Raw genomic sequence first — 13172 nt, 5'->3', positions numbered from 1 at the left:
CCAATATACTACACAGAAACCTAAAAATATTGCAAAACGATGCAATTAAACAGATCTTTTTTAAAGCCCGAAAATTGGTATTTTGAGCACTTTGGTAAACACTTGAAACAAGGGTAACTTTGGTGGCAAAAATCGTGTCCTGGTACATCGAAATTTGGAATAAAAAATAGATCGGCGTCAAGTAGTATTATGGTACTGTAACATATAAAAAATCCAGCCCGGGCAATTGAAAAACCACCCGTTGAGAGAAGTAAACGCATAGTGAATATTTCATGTATTGACTACAAAAATTGGTGACGGTCACACAACACTAGTAAACACATTTCGATCTGATTTATTCAATGTGTTTTAGTTTTGCTCACTTTGGCTACAGTTTATGCTCGAAAAAATCTACCTATCTTATGTATTATTTACTGTTTTGTATTCATATAAAAATTAATTTTAGAGGATGGGATAATTGATCTGAACGCAAAAATACAAAGGTCACGTTTCGTGCCATATTTACCGGCTTTGCCTCTCACACTGTGTAACTCGCACTGTGAAAGAAATAAAACAATTCAAAGCGAAATGTCTTCACAAAGTAGTCTCGAAGCGTGTCATATTTTATCCTGGTGGTTCTGTTTCATTAAATTACTAACTATTTAACACTGGTAAAAGTTATTTTTAGTTCCGGCTGTATCGATTCTGTAAAGTTTTTCGAATACCTCAGTCTGTGTGTCAACAACATGAATTTTGCAAATACAGTATGTGTTCATAAACAAGATGATGATCTTATCGACAAGCGTATCTATAGGAGAACATCGAAAAATGAAGTAACTGTGTTCAACTGCTTGTATATTTTCCTTTTAAGAGTGCGGGTCCTCGACTTGATATTATACGCCAGAACTGATACATGTACATGTTTACCAAGAACTGCAAGAACTGGAATTAGATGTCTGTCTGAATTTCTGTTGATTTCCTGTTTAACAATAACAATAAAAAAAAAACACTCTTGGCTATAAAGCAAAAGATACTATACCACCAGCAGCAGCTTACCATACATGTCCAAACATAACAAGTAACGATTCTCGGCTAGTTGAGCAAATACCAAACACATTCGAAAAGGCGATCTCCACAGCCGTTGTCAGCTGTCGTCACGCTCTCCACTTCGCTCCACTGTTCCCAAGCTGTCTGCCTTTCTCCCGTTTGCAATTTTTACACAGGCTCTCTGACTTTTTACCGCATTCACAACCAATCTCGACTCACTCTTTGTACCTCCAGACTCTTAAAACCAAATTCCATCCTTTGGATAGCGGGGAAAGGGAAGGGTTTATACGGGTTTTGGGTGGGGGGGGGGGGGGGTAGGGGTCAAGGTTTATTTTGTCATTGATCTTATTGTCCCACGAAGTGACTGACCAGATTACCTGGTGTAATCAGTTACCTTAAGGTTTAAGATGGTAGTAATTTTAGCGATTTTTTTGAGGAGAATTTAGCGACAATGTAATTTAGCGATTTTCAGATTTTTTAAAAAAAAATCAGCAGGCCCTAGAAAAAAAATACCCAGTGTAAACCAGTATTTCATAAAGTAATAGCTAAGATGGAAATAAATGTTCAGTAAAAGAACAGAATCACTAGACGGCATTGTCAGAAAGAACAAAGTTTCGATATCCATTTCTTAAAAGAATTTTTGATGTCGACTATGATTAATTTATTTTCTTTTGGGGAGGGGGGAGGGAGGTACTAAAATTTAACGAGTATTAAATTTGACGAAGACTAATTTTAGCGAGTACTTAATTTAGCGATTTTCGTGCTACTCGCTCAAATCACTAAACTTAGAAGCCGTTAAAAATTGCACCCTTGAGGTATGTTGTACTGACAGCAGCCTGGGAACTAGCTAAGGGTTGGCCCTCAGCCCTCAGATACTGAGGTGGACAGAAATTCAGGAAGAGAGGTTTAACTTAAAAAAACAACAGCGACAAAAAACCTTGTAGTAGTTCTATTTCAGGGTAATGACCTTAATGGCTGAACGAGCGCAATCTGAACGTTGTTTGAAACGACCTGCAATTTTTGATGACAAGCAAGGACAATTAGAACTCCATTTGCCCACTGACATACCGATTGAATATTTGACACACTCCATTTGGCAATATTGCTTTTATTTTTCACTTTGTCTTGTGATACACACAAAGTTTTATTAAACTACCTCGCACTGCCGTGTGGCAATATTGCTTGCTGACTGCTGATCGGCCACATTAATTATCATAGGTGCTGTAGAAACAAAAAGAGAACTGTTTGATTAACTTATTAATACTAAGTTTGAGTGCTGTTTCTATGAAATTTTTTAACCTTTAGAAAAAATCTTTTTAAAGGTATCACAGACTGTTTGTGACTTAGAGCTAAGGTTGTGCCTCATTTGTGTCACTCAAGTTCCATTGGCAATTAGTAAATATCTATCTATTCAGAATTAATCAACAATTATATTATTATTATTATTATTATTATTATTATTATTATTAATTATTATTATTATTATTATTATTATTATTATTATTATTATTTTGTAGGGTTTTTTAATTATTGTTTTTCTATTTCTGTTTTTATTTCTATTCAATTGCCACCAAGAAACTTTATTAACAGTATAATTCCATAATTGCTAGACTTCTGCAGTCATGTACAACCAGTTAATATTGCTTCGTAACTTACCAGCCATTATAAAAGCCGGCGTGACACATGCAGCACTTGTCACCTCCGGAGCACCTGTTGTCAAAAATTGATACGTGGTCTTCTTTATATCTGCAGGACGAACGACACTTTCGGGAAAAACAGCCTTCATATTCGCAGCCACTGCCGCAGTCAGCTTGAAAAAACAAAAAAATGGTAAAAAAGGTAGATGAGATGAATAGTCTCTTAGAGGAATAATCCATTTTAAAAATCTTGTTAAACCACGAGGGAATTTAACGAGGGAGAACGCAAAGGGGATGAGTGGTGATTAATATCTATTCTCTTGATGTATGGTTATGTCAACATAATTTTCCTGAAACATTTATACCTGTTTATACGTATTGTAATGCAAATACTGTATTGATTTTCCTGAATTTCCCATTTTTTCCAATGTTTCGGACTACCTTTGGAATAATTGGCCATTTGTTAATGCAGCAAACTTATATAACAGATTGATCTATCGATGCTCTTGCATCACATGTGAGTCTTTTTGTCTCCCTTCCCCCGACAATTTCTTTTCTCGACGTCTGCATAAAGTTTTCCGTGTCTAGTATAAGGTTTTTCTGAAAACATAAACTAAGGAAAGTCATATTCGAGCGAATAATTTGGTTCTTTTTCATTTTTGAAAAGTTTCTCGCAAAATCGAAACTGAGCTGAATGAAACAAAAAAAAAATGGTGCGCGCTGCCGTTGATACTTTCGCTGGGAAAACTTAGAGGCCGTGCTAAAGGCCAGGAGACCGTTTTCGTGGAAGACGGACCTTGAAATACCACAGCATATGTAACGGACAGTATTTTTTATGGCTCCTGACTGGCTGTATTTTTCAAGGGATGGTAGAATTAATATTTCACAGTTAGACTACTATTTTACTACTATTTTTCTATGAGCGAGTGGGCTGATTGTCTAATAGAAATCCTAAAGGATTGCAGTCCAAAACTTACAATTTTATGCACTTTTAAGCCAACAATTAAGAACAGTTGTCTGATTGTCTTCTATCGGCGAATAGAAAACCAATGGGAGAAGAAACCAGATTGGTGGATTTCTAATAGAACGCGGATGAGTTTCTACTAATTGAACAGAAAGCAAAGTTAGCAATTAAAGATGAGTCTCACCTGCTCGTTTGTAAACAGAGTTGTCCATATCGTCACTGAACTGATTCAGCGCATCGTCATTTTCAGGCTCGTACGGTTTGGCCAGAACCACTGCCACTTGGACAATGACAAACGCGAAAACAATCTTATGAATGTAAGACATTTTGGCTGAAATGGAAAAAAAATGAGCTTATAAAGAGAAGAAACGCTAAGGCGAATGAGTTCTATGTGACATTTTATAATTATAGTCACTAGCTATTTAGGTCTGCTTGCTTGGTTTCTTTTCGTATCAAGAAATGGTCTGTTGTTCTGGCTCAACTTCTCACATTTTGCATTAAACAATAGTCCTTTTTTCTTGGTAGCGCTGAGGGACTTTGGCCGAAACTAAGCGGAAAAGCACGTGAGTAATCGAAAAATTTTCAGCATGACTATTTTGCTCCAGTGGGGAAGTGGGTAGCGTAAATTTGCCATGTCAGGTAATAGGCTCGTGGCCATGTGTCTCATTCAGACCACCAAAGTCTAAATAATAAACGCCTGGTATTACTTGAAGCACGAAAATAACCATGCCAAACTTTTTATTCATATTCACGCATTGAACTTGAAATCTCCCCTGTTATTCCTCATACTTGTGAAGACGCGAAACAACGCTTTAAACATGAAATCTTGCTTAACTTTTTATTGATTCTTGTGAGGACCCGAACCCACGCTTTGAACACGTAACTTTGCTTAACTTCTAATTCATACTAGTGAAGACGCGAAATGAAACCTCTCTTAAATGTTTATTGATTCTTGTGAAGAACCGAAGCCGCGCTTTGAACACAAAAAGTTTTATTCATGCTTGTGAAAACGCGAAAGAACGCTTTCAGCATGAAACCTCGCTTAACTTTTTATTGATTCTTGTGAGGACGCGAAACAACGCTTTGAGGGTCCTTTTGAAATTGCGGTCGTTTCGCCTACGAGTAGATTCACTAACGAGCAGTTCGCTTACGTCTTCGGTCGATTCACCTACGTCTAAAGTCGTTTCGTTAACGAGCTGTAGGTGGTTTGACTAAAGAATAAAGTTAAAACACTAACGTCTTTATACAGTACCTTAATGGGAGCGTTCTCTGATAGTTTAACTTTACTTGCAAATCACGCAAATACGTGAAAAAGAATATTTTGGGGCTTAAAAAAATCTTACAAGCAAACAAACTGCTAAAACTTAGATTTCAATGAACTGAAATGGTCTCACCTTCCTTGTACCGTCTAAAACTTTGAAATGAACTCCGAGCTTAAAGCCTTTCTTCTTGGAAATGACTAGAGCTTATCTCTAGTACACGCTATAACCCTGTTAGTATAATTTATGGCTGAGTTGGCAAGCGCTGGAGAAATTCGTTGTCGGTCATGCAAATTAAAAAACTGAAAAATAATTATAAATAAAACAATTGCTGTACATACATTGATAATCTTTATTTTTTAATGTGCAGCCAGTTTGTCGTTATTCGATTTGGCTTTTGTCTTTTGTATGTCTTCTTTTTTCAATTCTTGCGAAAAAGAAACGATTATATTCCACTCATGGTTGTTGCACACGTGAATCAAGTGACTTCAGTAGAGTTTTCAGTTTTTATTGATTCGTAACGGAGCTACACGCTCATGGAATATTCGTGAATGCATTGGCTATGACCTCCATCAAGAAGACAAAATGTTTTCGCTCAGTTTCCAGTTTGTCGACATATTAACTTTCATATAACACAAACATAGGAACAAAATTCGGTTTAACAGTGTTCTATTAATGTAAACAGATAAAAAATAGTTATTCTACTGTTCTAAAGCATTCCGTGCCCTACCGGCCTGTCTCAAGTACACGCTATACATATTGTAGTATGATTTATGGGTGAACTGGCAATCCCCGTTAGAATAGTATTTCATTTATTTGTATGACAATAAATACAATGGCTTTAAATTTAGCTTCACTTTGTTTGATCGAAAGAAGTTGTTATTATGCAAAAAAGCGAATATGAAACAAACTGTTTACAAGTTTTGACGCCAGGGGCTAGTTGCATATGATTGTCGTTAGTTTCAGCCGTTAATTTCAGTCCCTTTTTTGGCCTCTGAAAGTCCAGCGTACGGTTCTTTTATACATATGCGACAATGGTGAGAGGAGAACTCTTTTTCCCATGGATATATAAGACCAAATCTTTGAAGAGCAAAAAGAAGGCAAAACGGCACATGGATTTCCGCATCCTTGACAACGGAAATAATTTTTACAAGCACGTTAAAAGGCCACAAATTCTACAATATATCTTTATAATTCTGCATATTATATCCCGTTTTAAATTTAATAAATTTTACTTTCTTTAAAGAGATCTCTTGTAAAAGTATAAGAATGTACCATCTGGTGTCGTTGTATATTGCAAATCCGTTATAATACATGGTTTCAACAATGGTTTTGCTTTGTATATTGTTGCCAAACCATCTTAACATATTATATTATATATTATATATATCTAGAGGCCCTGTTAGGGTAAATTCCGACAAGCGACACGGCGTTTAAAAAGCAACATAGGAGAAATGAAATGGCGAGGAACGACAAGATCTTTATCGATATAGCGACAGCGAGGAAAGAATTAAATGAGAGTACTACGGCGAATCTTTCGGTTTCATAAATGTTCGACGGCGAACCTGATGTAGTCACAAATCTCCTGCGTCATCAGCATGCAGGGCATGCTTTTAGGTGGATAAATAAAAACAGTCGAAAACTTTCTGTGCTTGACCTACTCACGAGAATTTTGCTTTAAAGGGTACAAGGTTACAGATCCTTATTCGTTATGGCTGTGGCTGATCATACGTTATATATTCAATAAAAAAAGTTAAAAGGAACAAACTAAACTAACGAGTGTTTGCATTAATGCGGAAATGTTGCTGCTTTGTTTGCTGGCAACCAACTAAAGTACTACATCCTGATTAAGCATAGTAAACTATAAGGAAATACGACAAATAAGCTCCGCTGTCATTTCAGCCGAGCGAGATAAACCCACCTTTGAAAAATTGTTAGTGAACGCTTGAAACAGTGGACAGCAGTCCAAAAATAATCGCCCGTCGAGGTCGAGAAATCGGTTGAGAAATTTATAGCGATCGACAAATTTTGATCAGTTGAAAACACGTCGATTTTTATTTAAACTTCTGCTCTGTGTACTAATTAATCTTAACGGCTCTTTCAAATTGCACGAAACTCCTGCTCCGTTTACTTAGTTCAGAGTCTCGTCGAAACTTCTGCTCGTTTTTAATTGGTCGAGACATTAAAAAAAATACTGACTTTTTAAAATACCAGGGAAACTCCTGCTCTGTGTAGCTAGGTTACTCAATTTTCTTTTAATTAGTAGAGATATTAAAATATCTGAGAAACTTCTGCTCTGTTACTCGCGTTCGTCGTTAGATGAAATAACGAAATTCTGAGAGCGACTTGCGGACCATTCTCAGTTGCGACATGACAAGCTTTGAAATTGAGACGGCAGACATGTATACCCAACCTAAGAGGGCCTCTATCTAGGTATATTTTTGGTGTAAGAGAAGAAAGTAAATTGCTTCTGAAATAATCAGACAACTCGCTGTCGTTTTCTCTCGAGGAAAATAAGTCACATTCTGTTAGCCTGCGAATATACAGCCGCCTCTCATCGCTCCTGGCCGGTTTGGTGTTTAATTAATTGTTTTAGAGTGACCTTAAAAAGGGGATTCTAACATTAAACGGACCGTGTCACGGATTTTAGCCAAACTTAGGCAGGGAAATGACCATCAAATTCGTTTAAATATATGAGATTTCCTCTTAACACAGTAAAGGGATATTTATATAACACACCAAAATAATGCAAAAGGAGGTATGGATGGCCAAAAGTGTCGAAGATTGAAATAGATTGCTATATGGGTATTTGAAATATGGTCCGGCGGAAATAAAAAAAAAAAAATCTTGTCTGCTTGTATCTTTTAACTATAACGCCCGGAGACACATCTGCCTGCTTATGAAGCTATGGTTTTGTCATTTAGAATCATAGAATAAATTTCTTTGCAAACATTAAGTTTCATAGCGAATATTTGGCAAGATTTAATAACATAAAATTAATTTAGCCGTGACACAGTCCCTTTAACACCTCTCCCCTTCTTCTAAATTATGTGTGAATCGCCTATCTGTCAAGCAGTTTAAAAGTAGCCTTCTTTAAATTTGCGAATCGAAGAGGAACAGGTTTTCAAAAATATAATATTTTCTGCCACTCGCTTGACGTTCGTACACCAAGTCGACAGAAGCGACATTACGTACCTAGCTGTTGGTGTTTTAATTCATTGTTACAAACGTGACTTAATTTAATACTGCATAAGAGGCTTGTCTTTCAATATTTACCTTTAAAGTCAGCCAAAGCTTCGTTTCAAGTTATCTCTCTGTTTAGAACTAGAGGTGACGTGCGGCTTCCTGTCCTTTCAATGATTAATGGCCGAGTAAAGACGTTTTCACCTTTTTTGGGGATGTATTTCATTAGCGTGCATCGGGAGGGATACATAACGGCGTGACGTTATAGAGCATTGTTGTATCTCATGAATAAAATGACTGACAGTAATTTTAGCGTTTTACAGCTTAACTAAGGTCTCCACAAGCAGAAAAATCTAGTACATGTATTTCTTAATTTATAAAATTATTTCAATGACAATACATACAATGGCGTTACTTGCAGCTTTTAAATCACTTTTTTTACTTTGTTTGATCAAAAGAAGTTTTTACCGATACATGAATAGAATATAAAACAAACAGTTTACAAATTTTGACCCCAGGGGTTTCAGTTAGTTTCAGCAATTAATTTCAATCCCTTTTTTCGCCTCTGAAAGTCCAGCGTACGGTTCTTTTATACATATGTGACCCTCCACGGGAAAACAGTGAAAAAGGTGAACGCACGTGCACGCCAAAATGGCACGCTAAACAATAGACAGTGTGCAAAATGACACGCCGGCTTCTGAGCAGCGTGTCAGAAGGCACGCCTAATTAAAAATTTTCTTTTGTTAGTATCGCACGATAAAAACAAAGGCGCGTGTCTTTTCGAACAATGTTCCGTGTCGAGCACTGTACTGTGCGAAATGGCACGCCAGCGTGTCAAATAGCACGCAATTCAAGTGTGCAAAATGACACGCTAGCCGTGTCAAAGAGAAACGTTTAACTTACCGTTCTCTCGTCATGTAAAAGTATCACACGTACAAGCTTTGCAAGGTCGGTGCTCAATAAGCGTAGTTGTAGCGGCAGCCGTATAAGCCGACTTTCGAAACAAACAAACATTGAATCGCAGATTTTCGACGAACCGAGCCTATTAATTGAGTATCAATTTCAAAGTAAACGACAGATAATCGGAGATAAAACCAGCGAAAGCTTACGTTAGAAACTAAAGCTAAATTTATTGTCACAAACGTTGTCGCTACGTTTCACCCGCCGACTGACCCGCCATGTTGACAAAATAGTCCTTGGTCCCAGTCTTTCGAGGCCGCGCATGGGCTGGTCAGGAAACGGGAAAATGACTTCTCTTCCCGCCCAAGGCAGATAATCGGGACGGGATTAATAGACTGCGAGCATTCTCTCTCATTTTTCTTTTAAATCCGTGGAACGAACGCAAAAAAAGCGAACAATCGAGCGTGTAGTTCGGGCGGCGAGCTACTAGAAATAGCAAGCGATCGAGCGCGAAGTTTGAGCAGCGAGCTTCGCGATCGATTGTTCTTTAATTTTGCGTTCGTTTCAAAGATTAAAATTTATAACGTTTCACATTAACCTTTCTCGCCCGCGGATTCTTTTCCCCCCGTCCACTAGCCCCAGAGTTTCCTAGATTAATATAATTTTCAACCGTCACATTTCGTAACTAATTTGAACGATTTTGGTCAAAGTTCCGTTTGAAAATAGGGTCAATTTCATGAGCAAATTAGGATTTATAGAAAAGGAAAGCAGGTTTCAAATATTTCACCCTTTCAAAATCGGCACGTGTTTATTGCGTCCCCACTTTGAGTCCCCCCAATCAAGCAGCAACTATACATGCTTACATTTCAACAGTACTTTATTGCCTACGTTACACGTTGTTACGACTCTTAGCTCTCAACAAGGCTTTCGGCTAAATTTTGACATAACTTTTTAGGAAACCTATTGACTTTGACAAAACAACTAAGTTAAAGTTCTTGTTCGACAATAAAAGTTTGAGTTCTGTAAGACAGAATTTGAGCTATTTTTTAAAGGGGCAAAATATCACATTTCCCAATTTTTCGAAAAATCTGTCTTACAGATTTTTATTTTATTTTGCATGAATGTTGAATCAAAGCCCATTTATAATTTCTGAAATTTTGAGGTGGGGGTCATACGGGTAGATTTTGGGAAAAACGCTGTTAAAACGACTAGTGCCCAGTCCCCTCCTAAGCACTCGGCCATTCATTTTGGCTCTTTATTGATTGTTTATTAGCATTTTTATTGGTCAAATGTCGCATATGATGGCTATATGCGACAGAATATCAGAATATCAGAATATCAGTATCATGATACTGTCTCCATGAAACTGGGCTCTAGCCGCAAAACATGGCGGACACGAAGCGAACGAGCTCCTGATGCTATTCAACCTTGCAGCCGCGGTCATGGTTGTTTTCTCTTAATAGTGATAAAATGAACGACGAACAAGCTAATTATCACGACACGAAAGAAAGAGGGAGGAAAAGAACACGAAAAGGAAGTTCACAAACGGACGACGAAGACACGAACATCACAGTTGCAGACAGTCCTGTGAACTATGCAAGGATACAATGAACGCAAGACTAGGCAGTATCGAAGAGAAGCTCAACATGCTGTTAGGTGTGTTTCCGGAATTTGCAAATCATAAAAGTAGAATCACCCAGCTAGAAGAAGAAAATAAATCCCTTCAAACAAGCCTGCAAAATGCGCAAGCAGAGATCGAAGATTTAAAAACGCTGACAAGCACTGTAGAGTCTCAACAACGAAACATCGACACTGCTAAAGAGGAAATGGTGAAAGATATTAATGAATTACGTCGTCGGCACGTCAAACTTGAATGCCATAGCCGCAGGGGAAACCTAAAATTCTATGGCGTTAAAGAGCGAGTAAACGAATCGAACAGCGACACCGAGACGGTTCTGAGAGAATTTATGCGCACAAAGCTGAAAATTCCACCCGGCGACGAAGAGCAGATACACTTCGATCGAGTTCATAGGATTTCTACTCGTAAACGCGATGGCCGAAGCTTTGGACCACGTCCAATAATAGTCAAACTCTCCGTTTATCAATACAAGAACTTCATCAAGTCGTTTATAAAGAACCTGCCCAATGGCACCAACATTGGAAAATACGACGATTTTCCCAAGGAAGTAGACGAGATAAGGAAGAGCTTATACCCCATTCTCAAAGCATCGAAACGTGATAAGAAAGAAGCTTATTTCAAAGTTGAAAAGCTTATCATTGTTGGCTCACTTTACAGAGGACCCAAAACAGCTAATTTCCCCATTTACGGACGTTTAATGGACACTTAAGTGTAATATGACTAGTTAGCTCTCCTGCTTCGTCGTTCAGCTCAACCATTGCTTGGCGGCTGCTGTATCTTTTTTTTTTGTCCCAGTCAATGGAGGTCTTCAATAAGAGGGAGTTGACTCTACAACTGTTTTGCCTTAGCCTAATCAAGAGTTTGAACAAGGGTAAGAACTGGATAAAAAATATGAAACAAAGCCAAGCAATGCAACAGAAGAATTTCGACCCGGAAGTTAAAAGCGCTTTCATGCAACCATTTAACAACTCTCGCGAGCGGTGGCTTACTGAAGTGAACCTTAATTACAAGTTCAGCCCAAACGTTTTTCATTCAGAGCTTATATTAAAATAATAAAAATAGTGTATCAACCAATATACCAAAAAGCAGGGTGCTATCTGGTCACGGTGGTTGTCGATTTCATGTGCTGGAAGTTACTCAAGTGTGAATTAATTATCTGCATACCGCAGGGCAAAGGGTCAACACATCTCAAATGGCGGTTTTCGAAACGAAGATTCGCCGGCCGTATCGATTTATCTACCACTGCTGCTAAGCTTTAGTTGATTTAAAGCAAAATACTTCGTATTCCTGTTTACACTGATCAGTTAAGACTGGACTGTTTTCAAGAATGCATGGAAAAGAATGAACTTTCACTTCAAGACGTGGAAATCAGTTACAAATGGCGCGTCAAGAAAATTGAATAACCAGCTTCGCCGAGGGCTTAGGTTTTGTCTTAACCCTCGGATGTACAAGGGGGGGGGGGGGGGGGGGTGGATGCCACCTCCCCCCGATAAGGTTTTTTCCAAATTTTGAAAAGAGGATTTAATCTACAATGCTGAAACTTTCAGTAGCTGTTCATTCATTCTTTGCGGAAATTTTGATATGTCAACCATGTGTCCATGATATTTGACGTTGCCATAGCTAGCAACGTCATAAATACAGGCAGGTCTTGCCAAAAATCGTCATTTTTAACATTTTTCTTTATTTTTCGAGTTTTTTGAAACAGAAGTGCAAGATTTGTTTATTTTTACATTCCATAAGCATTCTGGCTTGATTTTGCATCAATTTCCGTTATTTTGTGACTTTCTAAGAAAATGTTGAAATCCAAGATGGCGGATCCAAGATGGCGGCTCAAATGACGTCACGTGACGTCATATGACGTCACAGCCAATTACAATTATGTCATCTTGTAGAGTAAGCTAAGGGCTTTCTTATCAGAGTAAAATAAACTCGCTACGCCTTAATATAACGAAAACTCCGGGGAGGGGTTCCATCTACCCCCCCCCCCCCCCTTGTACGATGGTGGGGGTGTGAGTTTGCTTGTACGTCCGAGGGTTAAATGAGGAAAACAGGATTTAGAAAGTATCAGCGAACACCACGGTAAGCAAGTCTATGTTTTTATTTTACTCAGTTGAAGTTCACATGGGGAAAATTAACCTTTGCGTGGAATGTTTACATAAAGTTGATAAGATCAACAATGTCACGGTCGGTTAAATTAACGAATTTAAAGCAACTTTGAGATCTAAAAGCATCGCACTAGATCATTTCCCAAGGAAATCCTTTTAGTATAGAAAAGAACAATCATTTATCTGTCTAAAACCAAATTTTCGGCCATTTATTTCGCTTTGCTCATACTTAAATAAAGCGATAAGTTTGACCTATTTTGAATTAAATCAAAAGTGTGTCGAATAAATTTAATTATATTTTGTAAATAAAAGGACTTCAAGAGCCGAAATTGCTTTCGACGTACTAATTTGATGTTATTCTTCGATATTTATTAGGTATTTTTCTTCCAGAGTGCTTTATTTTTCGACGCGAAGCTAACAAACTCGGCATAAATTTTGAGCTCCCAAAGCGTCAATTTT

General features: G+C 37.8%; 1 protein-coding gene across 3 annotated transcripts; it reads right to left on the bottom strand.

Moving 5' to 3' along the window:
* Positions 1–2118: 2118 nt before the first annotated feature.
* LOC144663601 (uncharacterized) lies at positions 2119–8296 on the bottom strand. Of its 3 annotated transcripts, none has more exons than XM_078524619.1 (4): positions 8163–8296; positions 3812–3958; positions 2683–2836; positions 2119–2247 (listed from the first exon to the last, which is right to left on the bottom strand). In XM_078524619.1, exons 2-4 carry the CDS (start codon positions 3951–3953, stop codon positions 2232–2234), a joined length of 312 nt encoding a protein of 103 aa, XP_078380745.1. In that variant the 5' UTR covers positions 3954–3958; positions 8163–8296; the 3' UTR covers positions 2119–2231. The 3 variants fall into 3 exon arrangements, with proteins under 3 accessions (XP_078380745.1, XP_078380746.1, XP_078380744.1); XM_078524620.1 differs by lacking the exon at positions 8163–8296 and adding an exon at positions 6808–7004; XM_078524618.1 differs by lacking the exon at positions 8163–8296 and adding an exon at positions 5022–5139.
* Between the last annotated feature and the right edge of the window lie 4876 nt (positions 8297–13172).

Source organism: Oculina patagonica, chromosome 8 (assembly GCF_052425735.1).
Source record: "Oculina patagonica isolate OP01 chromosome 8, crgOcupat, whole genome shotgun sequence".
Classification (NCBI taxonomy): domain Eukaryota; kingdom Metazoa; phylum Cnidaria; class Anthozoa; order Scleractinia; family Oculinidae; genus Oculina; species Oculina patagonica.
This window is presented reverse-complemented; position numbering and strand designations above follow the sequence as displayed.